This window comes from Ixodes scapularis, unplaced genomic scaffold (genome assembly GCF_016920785.2).
Source record: "Ixodes scapularis isolate PalLabHiFi unplaced genomic scaffold, ASM1692078v2 ptg000032l_1___fragment_3__unscaffolded, whole genome shotgun sequence".
NCBI classification, from domain to species: Eukaryota; Metazoa; Arthropoda; class Arachnida; order Ixodida; family Ixodidae; genus Ixodes; species Ixodes scapularis.
Genome location: NW_024609894.1, coordinates 782,328 through 808,798, shown reverse-complemented (window position 1 = coordinate 808,798; position 26,471 = coordinate 782,328). Strand labels below are relative to the sequence as shown.

Below are 26,471 nucleotides of genomic sequence, written 5' to 3'. Positions count from 1 at the left end.
GCTTTTAGATAACATTGATTGAACATGATCTATGGGCATTCCGGCTCATATAATTTGAAAAGAACACACCCTGTATTTTAAATTAATTTACGAATTACATTTGTTTATTGTAAGGTAAAGTGGAACATTTATCCTTTTAATTTCAAGGTCTAAAAAGAATGGCTTTGGTAGTTTTACTGTTTAACGTTAATTTGTTGTTGAGTGTCGAGGCTGTAATCTTCTTTAGCGATTCTTGAATTGTGGCAATAGAAGTAGTAACGTAGTCACGGAAAGAAAAAAGACTCGTATCATCCGCGTAAATGATCAGTTTTACACCACTGTTTTGAGCCACGTTTACGATGTCGGTAATGTAAAGAATAAATAACAATGGGCCTAAAATGCTGCCCTGAGGAACTCCCGAGGATATGGCTAGCCTATCTGAAAGAGATTTTGAAAAGGACACGTACTGATTTCTATTTCGTAAGGAGGATTTGAAAATATCAAGCGCTATGCCTCTTATCCCCCCCCCCCCCCCCCCCCCCAAAAAAAAAAGAGCAAGTTTTTCAGTAAAATGTTATGATTTGATGGAACCGAACACCTTTGAGTAATCAAGAAAAACGTCTAAAGTTCTATTTTTGTCGTCAAATGCCTTTACAATTAGTCTTTTTTTGTTTCAATAACGCTATTTTAGTAGAGCGAAGCTTAGGAAATCCAAATTGTGAATTAGAAAAAAGATTGTTTATCAAGAAACGTTAGAGGCCTTTGAAGAAAAAGTTTCTTGGGTGGCTTGGAAAAGGCAAGAATAATGGAAGTTTGCCTATAGTTGCTCATGCAGAGCGTATCCCCGCCTTTGTGTAGGATACTAACTTCTGACACCTGCATTTTCAAGTGAAAAAACGCCAGTTTCAAATGCAAGGTTAGATATATATGTTAAATATTGTGTAGGTATATCAATAACGTATTTTATAGGTCTTATTTGCATGTTTTAGGCGTCAATGATTTTACTATTTTTAAGATTCATAATAGTTGAGCACACTTCCGACTTATCGGTGGGGAACAAAAAATTTATGTTTTCTGCACCAGTCTCAGGCGTACAATCATGTTCAAAAAATTTGTATTTGTACGCGACAGCGGCATAAACTCTAAAGCTTTATTTATACAGGAACATGGCACACAAGTAGATGACCCAACATTTACACCCAAAAAAATATTAAACGGATTTGCCATGGGGACCTCCATTACTTTAACGTAGTTTACGCTGATTTCATGAGGCATGCTTTGGGGTGGCTTATGGTTTAGAAATGACCGTATTCTCTTTCACATAGCATTTGGTTTCTTAGTTTCTAATGGATCAAAAAACCCGTTGTAGTAGTCACGCTTAGCAGTCCTTAGATGACTGGTTAGCTTAGTTCAGTACTTTTTAAAGGCTGCAGGCTTACTCACTTCTCTTGTTCGTAAAAGTGGTTGATATACATTAATCTTATTCCGTATCCTTGACAGTAGTCTAGGTGTGATCCAAGACCTACGTGATTTTTTTGAGGCTTTGAGTTTTAAACAAGTGAAACGTTTCGTATGGATCACAATAAATGCATCTAAAAATAAATTTATGCGGAATTAACTGAATTTTTTGACAAAATTTTTGTCAAGATGTACTTTCAATTTCTTCCCGAACTTATCAGGAGTGATAGACTAAACTTTAACAACCGGGAAAGAGCAAATGCGGTTTTTCTGGGAGGGTTCATTTGCAAGCACAAATAAATGGGATGATGATTGCTTATATCAGTTGAGAGAACCCCTGATGTTATCACCGATTCCTCGTAGTTGATCATGAGCAAATGAAGCAAAGAACATGAGGTGTTTGTTATTCTTGAAGGGTGGTTGATAATGTTCAATAACCCACATGGCCCAATAATGTTTGAAGAAGAGTTCCTCGAGCTACAGTCAGAGCTCATATGGCTATTAAAATGTGATCACTTATTGGAACCTGTGATAGAGCTCTCCCAAGCTGTGATAAACAACTACATGTACAGTCTCCGGCGATATGAAAGACCCACTGGGAGCGCGTGGCCGAGGCAGTGGCTGGCGGGGGCGCTACGAGCGCTCCGGGCAATTCCATTCTGCTTCGAGGGGAGGACGCTCACTCGGGGCTCAGCACAAACTGATAAGCGCGCGCTTTAGCTGAGTCGCGAGTGAGCGTCCTCCCCTCGAAGCAGAACGGAACTTCCCGGAGCGCTCGTAGCGCCCCCGCCAGCCACCGCCTCGGCCACGCGCTCCCAGTGGGTCTTTCATATCGCCGGAGACTGTACATGCTCACTAACCAAACAAAACTAATTTCACGTTTCATTTACTGCAGAGCACACTGTGAATGATTTCGTACTTTCAACAGAGTGGCAGCAAGCAAGTTTAATTAAGGTGGACATGAGAGAATGATCTACCGCCAAAAAAAAGAGTATGCATCCGTTCATGCCTCGCCCCTGTTCTCAGCGAAGTATTTCTTTTATTTGTTGACAGGGCTATAAAAGCACAACTGAACATCTCCGCACCTGGCTGCCATGTTTTCAGATATGCAGACAATTACCTAATCATTAATCTTGCTCGAACTTCTCCAGATAGCATTACAACCGTTTCTCCGCTTGTTCGTCAGGCCTTACATTCACGAAGGAAGAATTTTCGAATGAAGGTCTTCAGTACCTAGATTTGCGGCTTCATGTCAGTGCCACTGGACTCTGCTGGGCCTTTCAACAAAGGTCAACTGAACCTGTCCTACCGTTTTCTAGCGCCCATTCGAAGTCGGTAAAACACGGTATCATCAAATCGTTGTTTTCTTCATCCTTCACGAAGTCTTGCTGTCATCTTTCAGAAGATAGCTTCAAATTGCAGCACATGAGGCTCGTCAGGGCAAAGTTCCCCGTCGACCTTCTTCGATCAGTAATGGAAAAACTGATTCGCGGGCCTGATCGCCAGTCACTAGCCACAAAAAAGAATGCCCGATTCGCCGTCATTCCTTACGTACACAATTCAGCCCACCGGATAAAATCCAATGCCTCAAAGTTCCACACGAATGTTCTCTTCTCGTGCCGCATGCGTCTTAAACAAATCTGTCAACAAGTGAACAACCGGATTCCGATTGGCTGCACTGTTAAACACGAAAAGAAATTCATTCCATGCAAAGAGAAGAAAGTTTACTCCATCCCCTTGAGCTGCGGCCATCAATACATCGGACAGACTGGCAGATGCACCAATCACAGGCTCCGCCGACTTCACAACGAAGTTTCTAAGGCCTCTCCAGATTCTTATCATTCCATACTCATACATGCCCGTTCGTGTTTGAGTTGTCATCCCCTCTTTGATGAAACAAAAATCCTGGGGGGGGGGGGGGGGGGGGGGGGAAGGGCACGACAACAGATTCGGCAGGGAAATCAGAATTATTCGCCATGACTACAGCAAAAAAGAACGTGTCAAACCCTTCCCTCCTGCTGACGAAGCCTGAGGTTGAATTTCTAAAACCCGAGATAAGCCCACCAGTCTGACTTGCACTTCGCGTTTCTTATCTTCCCTTCTCCCCCCTTCTCCTCCTGGATATAGTCGGCTGCTCGCTGTTGAAAGTTTACTCGTCTGTTGCTAGTTGAAAGATGTGGTTGTGTTGTCCCTGTTTAATTGCTTTATTCTTTCTTCATCCACGACTTAAACCAACACGCTCTTCTCCCAAGAATAGTGGGGGTATAGAAGTGCACGCTGTGCGGCATTTAATGTTTCGCGTTTCCAAAGCTGCTCTGAGGACCCCTTGATAGTTGATTATCATATAACTTATTTCATAAAACATTAACGAGAGCAAAGCAAACACACGCATGACCCTGAAATGACGTCCAGTACGGCGATGGTTCCCAGGTTCAGACGGGCGTGACGGCGTCCGGTCGGCCCCACCTGGAATGCCTGAGCGTGGGCTACACGCACCACTGGCAGCGGCAGCTCTACTTCAGCTGGCTCACACTCTACATCCTGGTCGTGCCAGGCCTGCTCATCTCCGCCTTTTATCTGAGCCTGCTGAGGGCCGTGTGGGCGGCATCCGACGCCATCGCGGTGACGCCGGCTAAGGACAGTGGCCACGGGGCGACGACGCTGCGGCGCTGTACTCGGGCAGAGTCTGTGCTGTCGCGTGCGCGAGCCAAGACGCTCAAACTGACGGTAAGACGCGTGTGGCAGACATTACAAGCCACCAGAACCCATGCATAGCTCAGGTTGTGTCACGTGACCTTCCTGTAAAACAAAGCAACGCGCAAAGCATGAGGCCGTGTTATGCGTGTGGGGCACTTGATTGGCTAACATAGGCTCTTAAACACTAATGTGTCACATAATAAGGCTGAATGGAGTATAGACCAGTCTATATGTGGGGTTAGATAAGTGAATACCACGGTGAAGTTGAGGCTTTCACCGTTGCTCTTCTGAAGTCATCACCAGTGGATCTCGGTAATACCGCCTATTTCGCCTCAATGACGCGTTGACGGCGTGCCACATAGAGGCGAATGCTGGAGCTCTGCGGTGCCAAGATAGAGGCGTCTGGCACTTCGTGCCATATTCTTGTCGAGATTCAACGTGTTAACCGCTTGTAGTAGCTTGGATGTCCTCTAAAATGACGTCATTCACTGGCCTCGCCTTCTCAGTTTGTCTTGGCTCAACGCGAAAGTAGGAGAAGGCAATCTTCAGGTGGTCCCAAATATCCAAAGTTCTGCACAGGCGATTATCACTGGCCAGACAGTAAGCCGGGGAACTATCAAAATGCTAAGAGCAACACAAACACTACATTACGGCCTCTTAGCAATACTGTAATATAAAAAAACTGGTATGCTTTTTTCCCCATTTCCTTATGTTTTGTTGCTGCGGAAAGAAGTGTGTAGCGACACTCAAAGCCAGCCTACGCTGGCTTTGAGTGTCGCTAACGACAACGACGAGGTTCAGCTGCCTCTGCAGCGCGAGCGATTAAAGCAGTTCGAATCCAACCGCTGTCTGTACAGGTTGCTCTCAATCCAGCTCCTACAGATTTGGTGACCCGGAATCGAACTCGCTCCTTCAAGGTCTGCTGCTCCGATGGATGCCGGCGCGTCCAACGCTCCTGACGGTGACGCCCTTCATTCACCCTTGGCACTGATCCCGAATTTTCGGCTGCCACCTCTTTGGCCGAAAAATCCGATCGTATGGCTCATGCAAGTTGAGGCCCACTTCCGTCTCCGGCACATCACCAGCCAGAAGACGCGGTACCTTCACACCGTGTCCTCCTTGCCAGCCGACGTCGCTGAGGAGCTAGCCGACATTCTGGCCACTCCGGATCCGGTCAGCCCCTTCGACCAACTGAAGGCCGCCATTCTTGACCGCAAGACCGAGTCGGAGCGCAGCAGGCTTCAGCAACTCCTTAACACCGAGGAGCTCGGTGACAGACGACCGTCCCAGCTTCTCCATCGAATCCGTGAGCTGCTGGGAACCCAGAACCAAGACCCCAACAACTACCTCCTGCGTGAGTTGTTTTTACAACGGCTCCCATCGACCATGGTCCCGGTTCTGGCGGCCGCGGAAGACATGTCGCTCGACAAGCTCGTTGAGCTTGCCGACCGCGTCGCCGACTACTCGCGGGCCGCTGGCATCAGCGCTGTCGTCAATAGAACGCCCGCAACAACATCAGAAGACTCTAGACTGTCGCGCCTTGAGGACCGTATCGAGGCCCTGAGTCGGCAGCTTGCCACCCTCGCACCCTTATCACGACGTCGCCAACAACGGTCCCACTCCCACCGGCGCCCACGCTCTCACTCACGTTCAGTAGAGCGCACCACCTCCTCCAACAGCGGTCAGGTCGACTCTGACTCGGGCAGGTGTTGGTACCACCGTACCTTCGGCAACCGTGCCCGCAAGTGCACCCAACCCTGTGCTTCGGCGGAAAACTAGAAGACCGGACTCTGGCGGCGGCAGGTGATACCGGTAGACAGGAAAGCCGCCTCTTTTATGTCGTTGACAAGGTAGCTGGCCATCGCTTTCTTCTTGACACAGGAGCCGAGGTCAGCGTTCTACCGGCCTCTCTTTAAAACCGACATCGCAATCAGAAAAAACCTCCCAGGCCAAGCGATCAACAACTCACCTATCGCCACCTACGGTCAGCGGTCCCTCACAATCAACCTTGGACTGTGCCGCACATTCCGGTGGCTGTTCGTCGTCGCCGACATCAAGCAGGCTATCCTGGGAGCGGACTTTCTCAACTTCTATAAATTGACTGTCGACATTCATTCACGACGCCTCATCGACCTGACGACACACCTCTCCGTGAATGGCGTGCTCTCTACGACCACGGCAACAGGACCACGCAACACGACAACAGCGTTTTCACCATCAATGGCCCATGAGAAAATTCTCGCGAATTTTCCGAACCTTACGAGGCCACACACAAGGAAGTCACCGGTGAAGGACACCATTACTCACCACATTGTCACCTCTGGGCCCCCTGGTTTCGCCCGTCCTCGACGGCTGTCTGGAGAACGCCTGGCCATTGCTCGTCGTGAGTTTGAGCATACGCTCGAACTTGACATTTTTCGTCCATCATCGAGCAAGTGGGCCTCCCCACTGCACATGGTCCCCAAGAGAGACCCAGGTGACTGGAGACCATGTGGCGATTACCGCGCACTCAATGCCAACACCCAGCCTGACCGCTACCCGCTACCCCACATACAGGACTTCACAACGAATCTGGCTGGTTGCCAGATATTCTCTAAGATCGACTTGGTGAAGGCATACCACCAGATTCCGGTTGAGCCTGCCGACATACCAAAAACCACCGTCACTACACCATTTGGCCTCTTTGAGTATGTGAGGATGCCGTTCGGTTTGCGGAATGCCGCCCAGACATTTCAACGTACCATCAACGAGGTCACCCGAGGTCTAGACTTCGTCTTTGCTTACCTCGACGATCTCTTGGTCGCTAGCACGTCAGAGGCCGAGCCTGAGGAGCACCTGCGCGCTCTTTTTACCCGCCTCGATGACTACGGGTTGGTCCTCAACCAGAACGAGTGCACCTTCGGCGTGACGACCATCGAATTTCTGGGGCATCAGGTAACACCTCAAGGCATCAAACCCTTAGATGCAAAAGTTACGGCCATTCGAGACTTTCCGCAGCCAACATCTCTGAAGAAACTGCGCGAATTTCTAGGTCTCCTAAATTTTCATCGCCGTTTCCTACCGAGTTGTGCGCAACTGATCAAGCCGTTGACGGATCTTCTCGCCACCAAGAAAGAACGCTCTGTGCCTGTTGAGTGGAACGAAGATGCAGCGTCTGCTTTTTCTTCAACGAAAAAGGCGCTCGCTGACGCTGCAATGCTCATTCACCCCGTTCCAAACGCAGAGCTACGACTCGCCACCGACGCATCAAGCGTAGCGGTCGGTGCGGTTCTTCAGTAGAATGTCAATGGCTGCAGCCTCTCGGATTTTTCTCCCACAAGATCAAGAACCCAGAACAGAAATACAGTACTTTCGCACGCGAACTTCTGGCAGTGTACCTCTCCATCAAACACTTTCGCCACTTCCTCGAGGGCCGGAACTTCCATGTTCTTACAGATCATAAGCCCTTGACGTTCGCATTCCAACGAAACCACAGCGACCACACAGCACGTGACATCCGGCACCTCTGCTTTATATCAGAGTTTACCGTCGATATCCGCCATGTCAAAGGCCATGAAAACACTGCTGCGGACGCACTCTCCCGCGTCAGTGCTATTTCTTCAGCAGATCCGGTGAACTGGGAGGAGCTGGCAACTGCTCAAGCAAACGATCCCGAGCTGCAACGCTTGCGTGCCGCTCCTGGATCACTGAAGTTTGCTGACGTTCCTCTGCCCTTTTCTTTAACAATAGTTACCTGCGAGACGACAACCGGTGTGTCCCGACCATTCGTACCACCAGCATTTCGTCGCGCTCTTTTCAACAACCTGCAGAACAAGAGCCACCCAGGAATCCGTACTTCACAGAAATTAATAACTGCTCGTTTTTTCTGGTCCAGCATGAACGCGGATGTCCATTGCTGGGCACGAAAGTGCATGCAGTGCCAACGCGTAGAGATCACGCGACACACAATCACCCCCCTCTCACCCTTCCGACCACCGGACTCCAGGTTTGCACACGTCCACATAGACTTAGTGGGACCCCTTCCATCATCACGGGGAGCCCGCTATTTGCTGACCTGTGTAGACAGATTCACCCGATGGCCCGAGGCATTCCCCGTCCCTGACATGACAGCAAAGACAGTCGCTACAGCCTTCATCGACGGCTGGGTGTCCCGTTTCGGCTGCCCTGCTGTAGTCACCACCGACAGGAGACGGCAATTTCAATCCTCCCTTTTTGCTGCCTTCGTCACCGTCCTGGTTGTCCGACACATTCACACCATCTCCTATCATCCCTCGGCTAACGGCATGGTGGAACGGCTGCACCGCCAGTTGAAGGCAGCTCTTGCCACCTACGAGCCGCGGGAACGTTGGGCCGACCACCTTCCCCTCATTCTCCTAGGCCTTCGCTCGGCGCTCAAGACAGATCTTGGCTGTTCTACAGCCGAGTTAGTCTACGGCACACCACTGCGCCTACCTGGCGAATTCTTCTCTTCGTTTCCCTCCGAGTCAAGAGAAGACCCCACCGGCTACGTCGACGACTTACGAAAAACCTTTCGTCTCCTCCGGCCTGTGCTTCCAGCTCAACGGAGCCATCGAGACGTATTCGTGAGCCAAGACCTTGAGACATGCTCGCGTGTTTTCTTACGTCGCGACCTGGTCCGTCAACCATTGGAACCGGCCTACGACGGCCCGTTCAGAGTGCTGGATCGGCAAGCCAAGACCTTTACACTAGACATAAACGGCCGTCGTGACATAGTCACGACCGACCGTGTCAAGCGGGCCTACCTAGAAGCCATATCTCCTGCATCCCCTGCAACTGCCCCGGCCCCGTCACCACCTTCGGCGCCTGCAACAAGAACCAAGCACATCACATGCACCCTTCCAGGGCCCACGGCGCCACAGGGGGGAGCCTTGTAGCGACACTCAAAACCAGCCTACGCCATGAACGACAACGACGAGGTTCAGCTGCCTCTGCAGCGCGAGCGATCAAAGCAGTTCGAATGCAAACGCTGTCCGAGCTGGTTCCTTTCGTCCCAGCTCCCAACAAGTGTTTGAGAGTGAGCAGGGGGTTCGCACGTGAGCCAAGCTTACGCAAATTTCTAATCTGTGGGCTTCGTCACGGTGCAGTACCCAACCCGTTTGCGGAGGGGGCGACCTTATACTTCATTCGCACGATCGCAAATGTACATTTAGCTCAGTGGCCTTTATTGTCGGCGGCAAATCAGTTGGCATGCTGGGTCGTGGCATGTGCTCGCGACGCTACCCAACAGTGCGTGCTGATTTACCGATGGCAAAGGGACCTATATGGGCACCCTGCGTCCGCTAGGATCCGCTACCGATCGCCCAGCGAATAGCGCCGCGCGCGGCCAGTTTTGAGTCAGCGTAGGAAAAGTTCTCCGCCGCCGCTCACGCTGCTCCCGCGCTTCCGCCAATGTGGTAGCGCAGGCAGGCAGGCATGTCAACCTTGTAAAACCCACCGGTGTACCCCTGCAGTTAAGAGGGCGCGGTACCTCTATTTATTCGTCCGTTTCAGCCACCAGATGGCGCGCGGCTCGAAACGTGGTTGAACGCGCAACTTCTAGATGGCGCCATAATCGAGGTGTGAAAAGGCCCGCGTTATCCGCTGCGTGAAATAGATCCCGAAATGTGCCGTGTTCTCCCGGCGGAGGAAGTTTCTCCCTCCCTCGCGCGCGCTTGGTATGTACGCGCGGTGGCCGAGTACGGCCTCTGCGCTGTGTGATGCAGTGGGTGGCGCTCGTTTCTGTTCGGAGGTAGGAATAAAAATGCCGGTCCTCTTTTTTACGACACTCGTTTCTATAGCTTGTTTTTCTTTTTTTTTTCTTTTTTTCTATCTCAAGTGACCTACAGTACCGCCTGTTCGAAATCGTCCTTTGCTGTGAGCGATTGAGAGTCAGGTTAGCATTTTATTTGGGTCAGCACTACACGTTCAATGGAGACCTCGGGCGGCGATGTAAATATGCATTGCTCCCCAAAGTGTGTCCAAGGTGCGCAATGACAATTGGAAAGGGTATTGTAGGCGCGCGACCGTCGGTTGGTAAAATACGTGCGTTAGATTCACTTATTCAGTCTAATCATTTTTGCCAACGTCTTTTATCTGTTTCGACAAATGACATGGTCGAGTCTATTGATAACCTTAGCTAGATTGGACGTACGGAGTGTCCGGGCTTTAAATAAATTTGCTTCGTTTATGTGAATGAATAACTGTTTTCTCTTTTCCGTGCTCGGTGCTATGCAAAAATCGCTGAGACGTTATGGTAACTCAGTGTGGCGGCGTTTTGCACGCTGACTCGCTATTGCATTCGCTGTGCACAATATGTGTTCAGATGGAATGTGCCAAATCGTATTTCCGATCGATATGATAGATTTACTTTGCTACAGTGTTAATTATATTTTCCTGATTTAAACTGGTTCGTCCCTGATCTGAGCCTAAGTTCAAATTCGAAGGGCAGACAGACTTAGCGTCGTAACAGCCGTAATGCGCAGAAAGAAATTAGTACCATGAAAGAAAAACAAAAGGATACGAGGTGGCTCGGTGTTATAGAAGTAATGAGTGTGCAAAGGATGCCATCGTACGTGTTTTTTTTTTGTTTTTTTTTTTAACTTTCCGCATCGCTGGGAAACGCTTAAGGTACCAGCAAAGCTGGCGTGAAATTTCCATCGAGCGGAAAACGAGTGTCATTTTTATTTCATCATGCGCTTTCATTTTGATATGGCTCAAAATGGGCGCGAAATAGTAACAGGTAAGGCAACAAAATTTAGATGTTAGGTCTGGAGCGCCGCCATGCGCGTCGAACTGTACGTGAGAGTTATCCATTTCAGCGAAACCTTGATTTCGCAAAACTATTGTGGCTCGAGTCGTGGCTTCCAGTACTTGGAAGCCACGAGCGAGAAATAAATGACAGTTGATTTTGAAGGACAATCGCGACGTGGAAACCCATAAAAGAGAGTCCCGATAAGACGAGAGCTTCCCCTCCTCTTCAAGTGCGTGGGTTACGCTCTCAATCCTGCACCTGTGGTAACACTGCAGGCTCCTAAAATCGCTTTGAAAACGTTCCTGATCGCAACAACATTTTTTTTTTTTGTCGAGGCCCTATTTTATTTTTATTTTTTATTTTTGTCTACCTTGATACCCCATCAGCGCAAAAACTACCATAAACTAAAAAAAAAAAAATAGTGGGCATACAACGACAACGCACCCACTGGGACCCGAGTCAAGGCAAGAACAACGGGATGAGGACGATTCGTCACATGCGCACTCGTCACAGGACGATTGGTCACAGGACGATTCGTCACATAGGAACATTCGTCACAGGATGACTCGTCACCCGGGCAACTGGTCTCATCGAGTGCGCAGGGGACGATAGTAAAATGTAAATTTCCACAAATGAACGCATCCCGCGATGAGGAGTTTCACGACTTCCCACTGTGACATAAACCAATGGTTAGAAAAGCATATCTTACAATACTGAACATAGGAAAGTTTTTGGCACTCAACCGCTTTTCTTTTCATGATATCATGAGTCTTCAGCAGGTTCATCTCACTTGGGCCCCCCATGCCTTTGTTGGCTTAAACAAGCAATTATCCAACTAGCAGCCAAATCAGTTGTTACTTCTGCCTTGCATATACTTCTTCTGTGACAAATCCAATATCAAGTATCCGTATTTTTTCTGCTGCATGTGTACGAGAACCCCTCGTGAAACAGCAGAGCTTCACCTCTCTCTATTGAGATCACCTCCATCCTTTCGAATGCAGTCCGAGTTAAAAAGATTGTCACTCTTTAATGGCCTCCGCATTCACCGTTCGGGACGGAACCAGAAGCTAAAACGTTTGCTGCAAATTCTTCGCTCTTGAGAAGCGAAAGACATGCTAAGGTAAGAGGTGACCCACTTTGTCCGGCCGAACCAACATTCATTGTTCGGGACCTAACCAGAAGCTAAAACGTTTGTTAAAAATTCTTCGTCATTGAGAAGCGAAAGACATGCTAAGTTAAGGCGATAATGTATTGCAAAGGTGCAAGCGATCTTGAAAAGAACGACGACAATAATCCCCTTCTCCTGGGGTTATTACTATCTAAGTTAAGAGGTGACCCACTTTGTTAGCCGAACCAAATAGAACAATATATTTTCTTGGGGACGAACTATTGTGGGACCAGTTGCCCGCGTGGCGAGTCATCCTATGACGAGTGTTCCTCTGTGACCAATCGTCCTGTGACGAGTGGGCATGTGACGAATGGACCGTATCCCAAGAACAACTAACTACTAAAAGGGAAAAAAAATCATGTTGGCATACACAGAAGAACGCCTCCATCGAAAGAAATGAATCATGCGCTTGTTCTGCCAGTCTCGTTGTGCGTCTGTGAAAAGCCACAAAGGAGGAAGATTATCAGCGCTTCACCACTCCCCCCCCCCCCCTCCCCCTCCCCCTAAAGAGAAGAAAAGAAAGCTTTCTTGGGCGCACGCGGTCGCCCAAGCGATGACCTTGGAAGGGTATGCGATTGTAGCACGTTTGTCCCCCGGTTGTGCCCCTGTCTCAAATGCCACGGTCCGTTTCTCCCAAGTGCCCGTCTTACCTTCCCGAGTATCAACTCCGCAGTGATTCTGAATCATTCCGATGCTTTCCAACGTTGCAAAACTGTTAGACGAATATTTGCACAGAAGTATACACTGTTCGCAGAACTATCTACGGCGCTAAAATTCAAAAGCGCCGTGTTGGATTCGGGAACTCGTGTAGGTTTAGCTCATTGTTGGAACATTCTTATTCGCTCGATGAACTCCACAAAACGTGTAAATATTAGAATGAACTTTCCAGAAAACGATAGTTGTTGTCGGGGTTCCAGGCGACCGGACAGGTCGCAATTATTGACTGATTAACAATTTTATTTCATAATCACAATCGTATCATCAAGGGCACGCCATTTCCTCATAACTTCTTCTACGAAAAGAGTTGCTGTATTCGTAGCACACACAGACGGAAACGATTGAGACTGTGCCCAAATAATATCTTCTTTTGGCAGGTATTGCGCAGCGATTACACACAATGCCTCTAACATAAACATGCTGCTCCACATGTCTATTCACAAGATGCAATACATCGTTCTCCCAACTTTGTTGAAATGGGCATGAAAGCGCGTAACCGTCACTTTTTTGAAGTTCTACTTAGAGGTGAAGTGTTTACCGTAAAAAGTCGTTAATTATTTATTTTTTTCCATTCCACTACAAAGCTCGATTCACTTAAATTTTTGTTTTTATATCGTCTCTACAGAACTTTTACGTCGGTACTTTCGTGTTAGAGGACATCACATAATGTGCAAAAAAAAAAAAAAAAACAAAAAAACGGTAGGATCGATGCTGCATAGCCTTTTTTTTTTTTGTGGACATCAAGAAAAAAAAAAGATAGTAGTTGTCTTCACTTCGCACTGCATGTTTTAGCACGGAAGTTCCTATAATATATTTGGTTATGATGTTTTTATTTTCTTAAAAATTGTATACAGTAATTTAAATTACCGAATTACAAAAACGTCGAAATTGTATAATTGCTTTTCGTTGGGACGCCATGACGACAGCGACTCTCGTGTTCCCTCGTGGTTTTCGCCAGCATTTCTACGATGAATTGCCAGGATCGCGAGATGCAGCAGCGTGACACTCCGTCTTCTGTGACGTCATTTGTTGCACTTCGGGACCAGTTTTGATGTATGGCCAGCATAGGACGCTAAACACGAGAGTGTTTAGCGTCCTATGCGGCGGGGTAAAACGAGAGAGAGGGCACGCCGCCGACTCCGCTAGCAGACGACAAACCGGGAGGTTGCCGTTCTCCATCTTTGGGCTGTATCGGCGGGCTCTACCGAACACCGAACTCTCGCTCGTGGCTGCCGTTGTGAAGTGGTTCGCGTTCTTAGAATAGTTGTGACTACTCCGAAATCAGCCTATAGTCTCGGTTGTTCTATTTTGCTAAATGATAAACTAGCATATCTTTTTTCCGTTACTTAAATAGCAGTTAAGTCGGCCGGCAGTAGGAGACGCGCTGCAGGCGCCATAGTACTGCTCCTAAAAGTAGCTGTCACGTGCTTTGCTCCGCGACTGTGATTCCCTCACAGCAGCTCTGACTGAGGGTTGCCAAATTACGGTGAAACGGAGTATAGACAAAACAGACCGGAAACGAGCTGCCAGCATACGATAGTCAAACTCCAACAAAAAGGATTAGTTTCTTCCCAAGCTGGACGACATTTACCAGGCATCTTTAGAGCTGCGAAGCTCAAAATCACGCGTACTCATAAGATTTTTTTTTCTTGCGTGTTTGTGATTTTTATGATGTCCTGCAAGCAAGAAAAAAAATATATATGGTGAAGTCACTCCGAGGGGGTACCGATAACTGCGAGCCACGAACATGAAGGATTCGCTAACATCCATCAAGAGTGTGAACGGTAAATCGTCACGCAAACATATTCTCATAAGCTGCAAATATTTATTTGGCTTAGCAAGTAGAATACTAGTATACTAACGACATGTGATTATTGTACACACGATACCATTTCTCGGTTCTTCAAAACCATTTCCCTAGTCTGAACGGTCGCGCTACGGGCCGCGGCTAGCCGTGCCCTCGATAGACTACGGAGCTGCGTTGTGTCGTCTGCTACTGTACCGCCAACAGGAGAGCGATAGCTCTGTGTGCTCCACAGATGCGTGTTGCGGTGTAACTCTGTACGTCTGTCCTAGAGGAAGACAAAAAGATAGGCTCTGTGACCCCCTCCTAAGCTAACAAAAACAAACAGAAGTATACTCGTTTGGACTGAAAGGTTTACAAAATAGTGACCAGACATTGGAAAAGCATATGTCACAGAACTTGGTTTATGAAATGGCATCATTGTTTCGAGCAAGAAATCACCTGCTCACCACTGGGACGATGAAATCGTCACTATTTATTGCGTCAGGTATATTTGCGCTCATGAAGAAAAATCTGAACACATCCTTCTCCCAAAGTCCTATGTCGAATAATAAACACTTTTTCAAACATCTATGCACAAATAACTCATTTTTTTCTACACTTGTATAGACCATTCCATTTAGCGCTCTCTGGGCGGCACCATATTGTTCGCCCGCAGCGCCCTTTCCACACATCCGGGAAGTTCAGCGGGTTCGGCGGGGTAAAACGAGAGAGAGGGCACGCCGCCGACTCCGCTAGCAGACGACAAACCGGGAGGTTGCCGTTCTCCATCTTTGGGCTGTATCGGCGGGCTCTACCGAACACCGAACTCTCGCTCGTGGCTGCCGTTGTGAAGTGGTTCGCGTTCTTAGAATAGTTGTGGCTACTCCAAAATCAGCCTATAGTCTCGGTTGTTCTATTTTGCTAAATGATAAACTAGCATATCTTTTTTCCGTTACTTAAATAGCAGTTGAGTCGGCCGGCAGTACTACCCTCAACTACTGCGTGTATTGCGGCAGGAGAGCACGTTTTTATTTATTATTTCAGACTTCCACTCATGGTCGCTAAAGGCCTACACCAGTAAGAACTTTTGTATAGTAAAAAAGGTACAGCAACCGGATTTTCTTTTCTCCAAAGAGACCGGCCAATCTGACAGTTTTCCCTATTTTTGTTTTTTACTTGCACGCAGGTAATAGTGCAATTGGACCCTGTGAGTCTTTTTATCTAGCATAGTATTACACGATAACTGGCATACCAAAATCTGCGCATCTGCGCTTGAAAGTTCCAAAATGACGCGATTTTAAACAGAGTTTGCACGCCAGCCGGACGCTAGCTACAGCCCACTCGGCGGAGCGGACGGCTTGCGGGGGAGAGGGGGAGTGCATTTTTTTTCTCTTTTACCCTCTCTGCTATGACCCTAATGGAACGGTCTATATACACGTTAATTAAACGAAGTCAAACCGAATTTTGATTAGATCTTGATGTCTACACCAACATATTTTTAGGGCTCTATTGAACGATAACTTCAACAATAGTTAGTGGAACACGATGGCTCGATCTCACCAAAAACCTCAACGTGCGAAGCTTCCACAGACGGTCGCTTGCGAGTATTCTCAATGTGAGACTTCAGAAGCTTTCGCTTGCCATAGGGAGCTTGCTTTCGACTACAGCACTGCACGGGCCCGGAAAGCGCGGAGCGCGCTGCTGTGGGGAGAGGTTGACTTACAAGATGACGTGTTACGTGGTCACGTAAGATGGCGTCATTTCGTGCAGCGTGATCACGTAAGATGACGTCATTTCGTGTAACGAGATCATGTAAGATGACGTGTTTTTGTTACGTGATCACGTAAGATGACGTCAGTTCGTATGAACTGACGTCATCTTACGACAACGCCAACAACATTAGTGCTGTCCGGAAACATTGACCTTAGAAACGCGCCTCTTCGCTTGAAGAGCTGATATGCGTTGATTGTTTTCGTTTCTTTTGCCTACTACAGACCATTCAAAAACTCGCCTTCTGGGTGCCACCAACTTCGTCTACTGGGCTGTGAAGCGCGTTCGAGCGTGCGCAATACCTCTCTAGGCCGAAAGATTGTACACTGAGTATGCGTTCACAGCTCAATGACTTAGGCATTTTTCGTCAGGATAGATGCTCCCACGAGAAGAGCGTAATGGATATGTGAATAGAATTGGAAATTTGAAATGTTCTTGTCCAATCGCATTTTTCTTTGGTTATCAACGCTTTTTAGCGTCACCACAAGACGTTCAACCCATAATACACTGGTGATTAAAAAATAAGCACCGAAAAACATCCACCGATTTTCGCTCAAAAATAAACACCGGAAAAAACATACCGTAATCATTACCCATGTCACCTTTTTGGGTGATATGTGAATTTCCAGAAGAACAGCGAGTTATCACCCTCCCCTAGGAATACCCTGACTACAGAGCAGGCGACCCGTTTTTCCCCGCGTTAGATTGCGGTGACCACGAACCGTACGGAGGTCACAGGACGTCCGTGAAAAATAAAAACGAAGCAAACAACGATCTACTTTGTGCACGCTTCATCCCCGATTTCCACGACCCCAAGGCCGAAGGACGTTTGTGTGAAGGATAACAATAAAATAAAACTTTGCGTCAAAAAAAAAAGAAAAAAAAAGCCCGTTTTTAAAAGAAAAAAAAAGTAGAAACAAGCACAACGCGTTGACGGACCGCGAGGTTGTGGAACACCTCGCAGTCCGCTTGCCACAGGACGGTTGTGTTCGACCCATAGCTCCAAGGTGAATTTGCCACTTGCGAAAACACAGAGACCTACCCAGCGAGAACCAGGAAAGCAAGACACGCACACTGACGCCTCGGCGTGCAGAATGAAACAGGATACGGGCGCGGAATACGGCCGCGGAAGAACACCTCGCACAGTTCCGATCCGGCCGATCTCCGAACGGACGATTTCGCATTTCGTGGACAGCGAGCGCCACCGCACGGGAGAGAGAGGTACTTTAAAAACGACGTAAAACAAGCACCGACACCTTGGTTCTTTATATTTGCTGTAGTTATGGAACAAATCGACTTACATGAATAATTTGAATATTATTCGATTCCGTAATAAATTTAGACGTCACTAAGCGCAATACGTCTTATGTTTGAATTTAGATAATTTTGTAAATTCGCTCCGAACGCAAGAGTGCCGAATTAGCCGATTTTGACCATATTCATGATTTTTTAAAGAATATAATTAAATTTATGATGAAACATTTGTTGCGCTTAGTGTCTCGATAATGACTCAATGTCTTTAAAGCCAAAATTTTCAAGAAGATCCGCGCAGCCGTTATTATGTGAGAATTTTTTTTAATTTGGTGAAAAACCTCATGTATTTTCTATGGGGCTCTGAGGTGCGCCCCCTCTTAAGCTGCGAATACCGAGATCGCTCCCCGGTAAGTACGCGCGACGCCGCCGTGAGAGGCGCGCGTATCGGCACTGAGTTAGATCTGCAGAGTGCCCATAAAAGGTGCCTTAATGCTGGCCGTATGCATTGGGATATAACTGGACAAGTTGACGACAGCACTTGGTGTTAAACGCGCGGTTCGTCCCAGTGTCGACACAGAAGCAGCTGCATTTATTTATTTTTTTATTTATTTATTTATTTACCCTCAGGGCCAGAGGCGTTACAGAGGGGAGTGGGTATTAAAAGTACAACATAACATACAGCGTACAACAGAAAATATTATACAGTAGTTAATGGCTCTTTACAAAAAAATATTGGAAACGGCAGTTTTAAAACACTCGATATCGGGGATTTCGGCAATGGCTCCGGGAAGGTGATTCCACATTGTCGAGGCACTGGGAATAAAAGACTCATAAAAATGTTTAGTACGACAAGAAGGAATGGCGACTTTATGACGGTGATCGATGCGTGCTGAAACGTAATGAGGTGTTGTTAGTAGCCTTTCTTTTAGAATCGGATTATTATGATATATTTACGCAACTTAATGTGTTACGCAACTTGTGTGCGCGGACTCCAAACAAAAAATGAAACGTTCTCAAGCTGAAACCTTCTCGCTGGATGTGCGCCCACTTAAGTCATATACTTCTTCAAGACCAAGGGAATTTGTACCAAGTATGAGACAAGCAAACTTGTAAACTGTGTCAGTTCGCGCCTACTCACGTTGGATAGCGAAAGAACATAAATTCCGGGGTTCATTTTAATAGTTGGAGCTTCGCGTGATCTTTTTGCACGTGGGGTATACCGTAAAAAAAAATAAGTTTGTAATGAAATGTTGAACTTAGATATAATGAGGCGCTGCTCTAGGCGGGCGCCTGCTTGGATTCTTTTTGAAAGAATTGTCTGACGATAAACCAAACCAAAAATATACGGCTATTCACTTCAGTTTATCGTAAGTTCGAATGCAGTCCAAGTGTCGAGCACATGCAAACACGAACAAACACACTAAAGGTGCAAGTCACCGCGCATTCTCTCCGCTTGACTGGTTTAGCGGACAATAGAACACGTAATGGAAAGATCACAAACGCACGCATTGACTTTGTGCATTTGCAGCTGTTTGATCAGTCCCATCGGTTCGCAGTGTCGGCTGCGCTCGATGAAAGATGAAACAAAGTATAGATTCTCACGTTCCTTTTTTTTTCTACTTTATCTGTTAAAGAAGTTTGATAGGTTGGCTTTTCCCGGCTTATCCTGTTTCGTAATTCAATCTAGTGTTCTAGTAACACCTGCAGGCCGGTAACGAGATTACTCTACATTCCCAGTGGGGTCGTAGTTAATCGCTGCAACTTTATCACGTGACATCCTATGACACATCCGCCGTTTCGAAGTAATGATACAAATCAAGCGGCGTCATAAACGCACGTCGCTAGGACTTTGACCATGTTTATTGCTGGTTCAACTATAATAAAATACGTAGAGACACTTGACGAACACCATGATGGTGCACTTTTGACGCTATCTGATTGGTTTCTTCAGCACGTAGCGTCGGCTCCGTCTGGACTTAAGGTGAAACAAAGAATAGTTGCGTTACGGGATATAAATAATGTGCAGTGGTCGCAACTCCATGAAGTTGTTCATTGGCTTTCTTCTCTAAAGGAAGATGGAATTCAACGTTGTGATATTTATTAAAACCTTTTTTTAGAGAATCGAGCCTTCACGAATAATGTTTTCGCGACAGCATACAACAAGCTCAAGTAGGATAATCTAGGTTTTCTAATTTCATATAGTAGCGGGAAATAATACGTTGCATTCTTCTGTAAATTGGAAAGAAGTTTATGGTTGTTCAGATTTTCATTCATCTAGTGATGTCGTACCATCCGCATTAAGCGCGAGACAAATGGACGGAAGAATCGTCTGATCCGACGTCCTATCCGACAGTCCGAACGCCGCTCCGAATTGCCGCACGCGACAGTTTGAGACACGCTTCCGGCCTTGCATGCGACACGACGATCCGTTCGGCTTCGCCCAGGAGATTCAAGCGCTCCAGCGTAGGTACGTGTTCATAGATCTCTGGTCCCAGATTGACGGTTTAGTTCGCACAAGCGAAGTTGGGAGCTGGTTCTCGCTAGCGCGTGCATTCTCCGCCGGTGCCATCTTTTTCGAATGGGTCCGCGGGATCCACGCGTCCGGCTTCCCGTCGCCCGTACCGTTTTCTTATTCGTCCCGCCAGACCCAGTACGCCATCATGAAGTTCGCGCTAGCTGTGCTGTCATTGGCTGAACGCTTCCGACAGTCCGCCCGCCGTGCGAAACTATCCGACACGTTGGACGCACGCGACCAAATTTTTCGAATCAAGCAGTCATACTGCCGGATCGGACATCGGATCGGATGGATTTCGCGCGCATGTGTCTCGCACTAACAACATGAATGCGCTCCGTCTCTGCGCCGTTCGCGTTCGGCTTCACGGCACGACGCGCGTGCATCGCACAGAAACCCGACGCCTGCAGAGTCATATGTGATGCTTTCAAATTTCCGAATCACTTCTTGAACCAAAAAACCAGCATGATCATTATTCATTCCACATGCGCGATGTCTCGTGTTCTGATAAACATGCATACGTCTTCCCCGGGCGCCTTTTACTTTTAATTTCCGGAGTATTATGAAACATGAGAATCGGCAAACCGAGACCTACATTTTCAGACTTATAGACTTACTTGCTTCCAAAGTCTTCTTCTCCTTCTTTTCCTTTTTATCTTTCTTCTTGTTCTTCTTTCTCTTTTTCTTTTTCTTTTTCTACTTCTTCTTCTTCTTCTTTTAATTTCTCTTTTTTTTTCTTTTTCTTCTTCTTCTTCTTCTTCTTCGTAGAAACCTTTAATTGAAACAAGCTCCTCATACTATTTTATAATAAACTAAATAGAGATGTTTCTTTATTATTTCAGAAGTAGCATTCCAAACCTTCCTCGTCTACTTGTTAAACTTGACCGCAATTATTTATCCAACTCGTAAAGCCCCCAGAGATAGCCCCCATGAAATCAAGAAACCATTGAGTGAAAATAAGGGATGCGTTAATTTTCAATGCGAAATCATGGAAAGTTGAAAGATGCTACTTTTAGATCATGTACCCCTGCCAATCTTACTATTGCGGCGAGGGGCAAAGAAGCAAAGATGGCTATACTTCACAGTCATCAATGTGCTTATATCTATCAATAGCTTACCAAACTCATTTACGCCGAGGCAATCACTGAGCCGAGCACTATACGATTGCTAGACGTGAAATATTTATCGGTGTTTCAAATAAAACAGCAAAACGAATTCAAAATGAAGACGGGCTCTGTTTCAAAGTAGGGCCTCTCTCGGCATATTTATGTGTGGTGAACTTGAATAACATGTTCATGCTATAGGTTATCGCGTTCAACCATAGGACAGGCTGCGGAAAATTAAAAGGTCTTTATTTCTTATGACTCGCGTAGTTTCGCTTCTGGGAATAGTGTTAAATTTATTTTACTTCCCCAAGTGTTGTATTATACGTATATATATATATACATATAGTGTACTGGGAGACGCGGGTTTGAGCGTTGACCGTGCGAAGTATTTTCTCCGCACGACTGCCAGCGCAGAGGACAACAGTTTACAGTACAAGTATATGGTCTCATGTCTACACCTTTTGTAATCTAGCCTAAAAGAACTCATCAATAACTAAAGGAACAGTTACCCACAGCTGGGCTCTCATACACAGAAATTAAAAAGACGCGTGCGCCTACTGCTGCACAAAAGAAGCACTCGCCCAAAATTCCACGAAACTTAACCCATTTGTACCCACGACTTGTGGGTTTATGTGCACTGAAGTTTTGGCGACGGGTTTCCACATCCTTGACCACTTGTTTGAAATAATCCCAGTGCGATTCTGAATAAACGATTCCGCGATCTCCTCACTTGCTAATAGCCTTCTAATATACGTATAAACTCACTAAAGCCGCGGGCACTCTACTGATACATCATAAAAAACACAGTATGCAGACACTGCCTTAGACGTTTTTCTGCCTTGTATGATGGTCCTGTCAGCTTGGTCATACAGAAACTGTCTGGAGACATGTTTGAATCATGCAAATGTACGAAGCAGACATGCCTACAACATGCCTGAGTTTTTTTTTTCGCAGATAGTCATGTTGCATGTCTGCAGCAAACACCGTGTCCTTTCTGTGATGTATAAACTGTATGACTGCGGAACAAAGGTATTACGTGTGGTTGCCAACACGTTCTTATCATATCTCCCCCCAACAGATCTGCATCATCGCCAGCTTCGTGGTCTGCTGGATCCCGTACTTCGCCGTCCACAATGTCCGCATTCACAGTCACTACTGCATCAAGGTCCCCCGGGCGGTTATCGTGTTCGCCGAGACGCTGGCCCTGCTCAACAGCGCCGTCAACCCGGTCTTCTACGGCCTCTTCAACGCCCACATTCGTCGCGGACTGCGGGACATCATTCGAGCGTGCAGAAGACGCAGCGACCTTGCGCCTGAGCGCGAGTTCACGATGCGCAAGGGAGGCAATGCCTTTACCACGTCAACGTATGCTCTCGAAGCGTCCTCGGGCGACTGCTCTCCCGGACAACCCTTGAAGACTATAGGCTCTATTGGTGCGGGAAAGTCGATCACCAACGGCGACATTGCTGTGGTCTGAAAGTATAGCTCACAAGGACGCCATTGGGATGGTGCCTTATCAACCGGTATCGTCATAATCACGTGCACTGCTGTCGGGATGAATTTCAAGACGTGTGCCAACTGTTTTTGTGTCGTGAATTATGCTCATGACATTCAACAAGCCGGATCTTTAACATAACCTGCGTTGGTTTGAGTGACGGCCCCTCCGTGGGTGGGTCCAAACTGACTTTTGATCTAAGGCCAAGGCGGGCTTAGGTAATAATAGGTGGATGAGTAATCGATGATTAGGCCCAGTGTTTACATTCGGTGTGTGTTCGGAAAACTTGGTGGGTAAGAGACGAACAACTCTATTTCAATGGAGGCTAGAGGAACTGCGGCCTTTATAATTTATTATGCTGCCTATCGAACCCAGGTCGTTGGAATCATACATGCCTGAAATAGGCAACATTTCCCTTTTGTGTTTCAGGGCGCTTCACTCAATCAGTGTGCCCCATATTTGCCATCCGGGTCCGGTTCGAGAGAGCAAGAGTAATTAAAATATATTTTATTTGTGGGAAGCGAAGATATCTCGCTGAATCGGTTCAATTTTAATGTCAGCTGTTCAGGAATTTTAAGTCATTGGAAGTGGGCAAACCTCAAACATACCGGCACGCCTCCGGTTCGTTTCATGGTTCTCGTGGCGTTTCCGGTGCTGTGCGTAAAATAACGGGACAAAAAGTGATATCACTTATGCACTCAGCGTCGGCAGCGACGTCGGTGATGAGTATCAGTGAATCCTTATATACCACAATCATGCAGCCGTGTATGAGCCTCGCTTTCTTAGATCAAAATCGACTCTGCGGAAAATGCAGCCGAAACAAGCGGAAACATTGTTAGATTTACTTATTTTTTATTTAATAAGGTCTGGTTGATTCAGACACTTATTCCGTACAATATCTTTGATTTGGGAGATTAGTCTGGTATCACCAGAATGTTTCTGAACCATTTCAGATGGTTTCATTGGTTCGGCTAAAATACCGATTGATCGATTTTCTTGCGCATTATCAAAACTAATTCATTGTGTTCCCATAAACATAGCACGATTTACAGCTATATTTGTAGTGTTTCGCAGAGGGCAATAACTTTTCTTATGAACCCCAAATTAAGGGTGTAACTAGTGTGACGTTTCCGCCGAATGTAGCAATTCGTGTGATGGGAGAAGAAATTGAGATGTTGGTTTGAAACAGCGGGACCGAACAAGGACAAACTAAGACGAGACAGCCGACAGACGACGTCTTTACTTTGTCCTTGTTTGCGGCGTTGTTTTAAACCAATACGCTCATCAACACACTAGTTCGAACATACCATTTTAAAAATTTATAAAAGAGGCTCAAGATGAAATAAGAGATTGTGCTCACTTGAAGGGCATTTAGCAGTTCACTGTCGTTCCTCTTTCCCTGTGGAGGTTGACTATGTCACAAAAACGAGGACAACGTGCCTAAGAAGCCGAAGCGCTTGTAAACAATAACGCTAAAAAATTATGTTCCTTTAGAAGCTTCTTTTTATGTAATTAAAAAGTCAAGTTTTTATTTACATTTTTGTTTTATTTTTTGCGTGGAAATGTTCTGGGTAGGGAGTTATATATTTTCATAAAAAAAGCTATTTTCCAACGACGACACTGCGTGTTTAGAAAACGTTTTCCTGGTTAAACAAATTCCTTTTCATTTCATTTCCCGCAGCGTCACAGAAAGTAAATAATCGCGGTTGCGCGTTTGCACAACAACCTCTAAGCGCCACTACTTTACATTGCTGCGCTTACAGGCTGTTGACACTTTTATGCCTTTCAGTTAATCTGAAATTACAGGAAGACGCTTAACCCTTTGGCGCCCAGTATTGCTCAGCAGCAACAACTCAAGAATGATTTAATTTATCTCTCATCATGTGCGCCCAATAAATGTCACTCTATCGCAAGGGCGATGATACCTGCGCTTAGTAGTTGAGAATTGAATTGTCTTTTCAAAAGAAATCACTGTCCTTTAAAACTAAAGCTGACAGGGAGGTATGAAGGCGTGCTCCAGTCACCTCGATACTCCAAGAAGAAAAACAGGTGCAGGTATTTTCAAGTTCAGTTACAAGGGTCCCAACTGTGCGAAATGCGTAGTGCACCTTTGCCTTCTCTCAGGTCGTAATTGCTTTCGGTCATTGCACATAAAATAATGCTGCAAAGGCCCAATGGTGCTCAAAATGAACAGCGATTGGACGCAGAATCATGAGCTCCTCCGAAGCGGCGATACGGCCCCCGCTGGCCGTGGCGATTCGGCTTTCTCCGGCCCGGATAATTGCAGGGTTATTTAGCCCCAGCTGCCTTCAAGAGAGGCGACAAAGCGTGCCGTCGTGCGCCATGGTGACATAACTTGTCACCCATATCGCATCGATGCCTTCTGTCAACCACTCGGTGAAGCAGGCGCGCTCGGTGAGGTTCCCAGGATTGGGGCGGTCCAGATATCCCATATCTGTCTCCTCGACCTCAAGACCGGAGGGGCCAAGACCGAAGCTTCTCGAGGCGGGGCGACTCGCCGTCAAGGGTCGACCCTTTCAGGCAGGAGGTGGGGACGGGGCTGCACTGGGGGGCGTTCGGCGTCAGCATCGTCGTCATCTACCGAGAATTCTCCGAGCTCGAGGAATGTCAAGGAGGTGGCGCACGTGAGTTGAAGGGAGCCGGAGATCGAAGGTGCCAAGTCGACGACCAGGAACGTGCGCCTTGTTCTGCGACAGGGCGTCAGCCTGGACCGCCTGCCTCACCAGCGTCGGCTTTGCGGTATCTCGGTGCTCGTGGTCGCGCCTTGGCAGACCCCCATCTGGCTCCGGTGCCGAATGACGGGCCAAATTCGTCGTGCTTGCCGGGCCCCAAGGTGCATCGAGTACCAGGCCTATGGCCGTGAGCGGGCCGACTGCGTCCCCTCGTACGCCCAGGTGGCAGGACGAGGTGCGCAAGACAAGACCGACGATCGCCTCATGGATGAGGATAAGGCTGGGAGAGCGGCAGCCTCCGTGATGCTTCCGACGGAACAGCCCAGGAAGGACGAGGTGTCCGACACCGTATCCGAGGGGGCGTACGCCTCGTTGTTGGAGCAGCCTTCGTGCGCGGCTCCAGCCACTCCACTGGCAGGTGTGCACTAGAGTTCCTGTATATAGCTACCTAAGATATATAGCTACCACTAGAGTTCCTTGACATAGCATATTAAGGAACTCTAGTGTGCACCAGAGTGCGACGTCACCTGGCAACGTCAAGGCAGGTGCAGCTCCGGTTCCCGAGGGGGGCCCAGCCGGACAAAAGATAGACGTAGAGGTGGGTGTTGGGTAACGCCCGCTCGAAGACGTCACGGGGGCCACCCAGGAACGCTGGCTGCTCCAGCTCGAGGATAACTGGAAGGTGGCGGCACGACAACGTTGAAGAAACTTCGATGCAACCCGGGCCTAGGCGATTTCGGGGAACCTTTGAGGAGCAAGAGAATGTACTGTTTTCCCACTTTCAGGCCTGAAGCCACGCCCGTTTAGATCAAGCGTATCTTTCGTTGCGTGGTGTGATCAGATAAAGACGGCCATGGTGGTGTGATGCGTATTTTTTGTTTTCAATTAAGTTTGTATATGAGGTTGGAAAACCTGTCCACACAACGGGACAGACCTTACTTTTGCGAGGTACTTTTTTGTAATCGTGAAAAAAATCGCATTCTAGAGAAGGTTAAAAAAACGATTTTCTCAACGGCGCGATGACGCCAATTTGAAGGCCGTAGGAATAAAGAATAAAGTTTTCTACACCATCGGCGTTTTCACGT

The 26,471-nt window shown here is 47.3% G+C and overlaps 1 protein-coding gene across 1 annotated transcript; it reads left to right on the top strand.

The window, feature by feature from the left end:
- Positions 1 to 3,867: 3,867 nt before the first annotated feature.
- On the top strand, positions 3,868 to 22,771 carry LOC121833903 (cardioacceleratory peptide receptor-like; the record flags this gene model as incomplete). The annotated part of the gene is made up of 2 exons (XM_042287611.1): positions 3,868 to 4,164; positions 22,277 to 22,771. Coding segments are annotated over 2 exons (696 nt in total), but the record flags the coding sequence as incomplete, so codon positions are not given.
- Between the last annotated feature and the right edge of the window lie 3,700 nt (positions 22,772 to 26,471).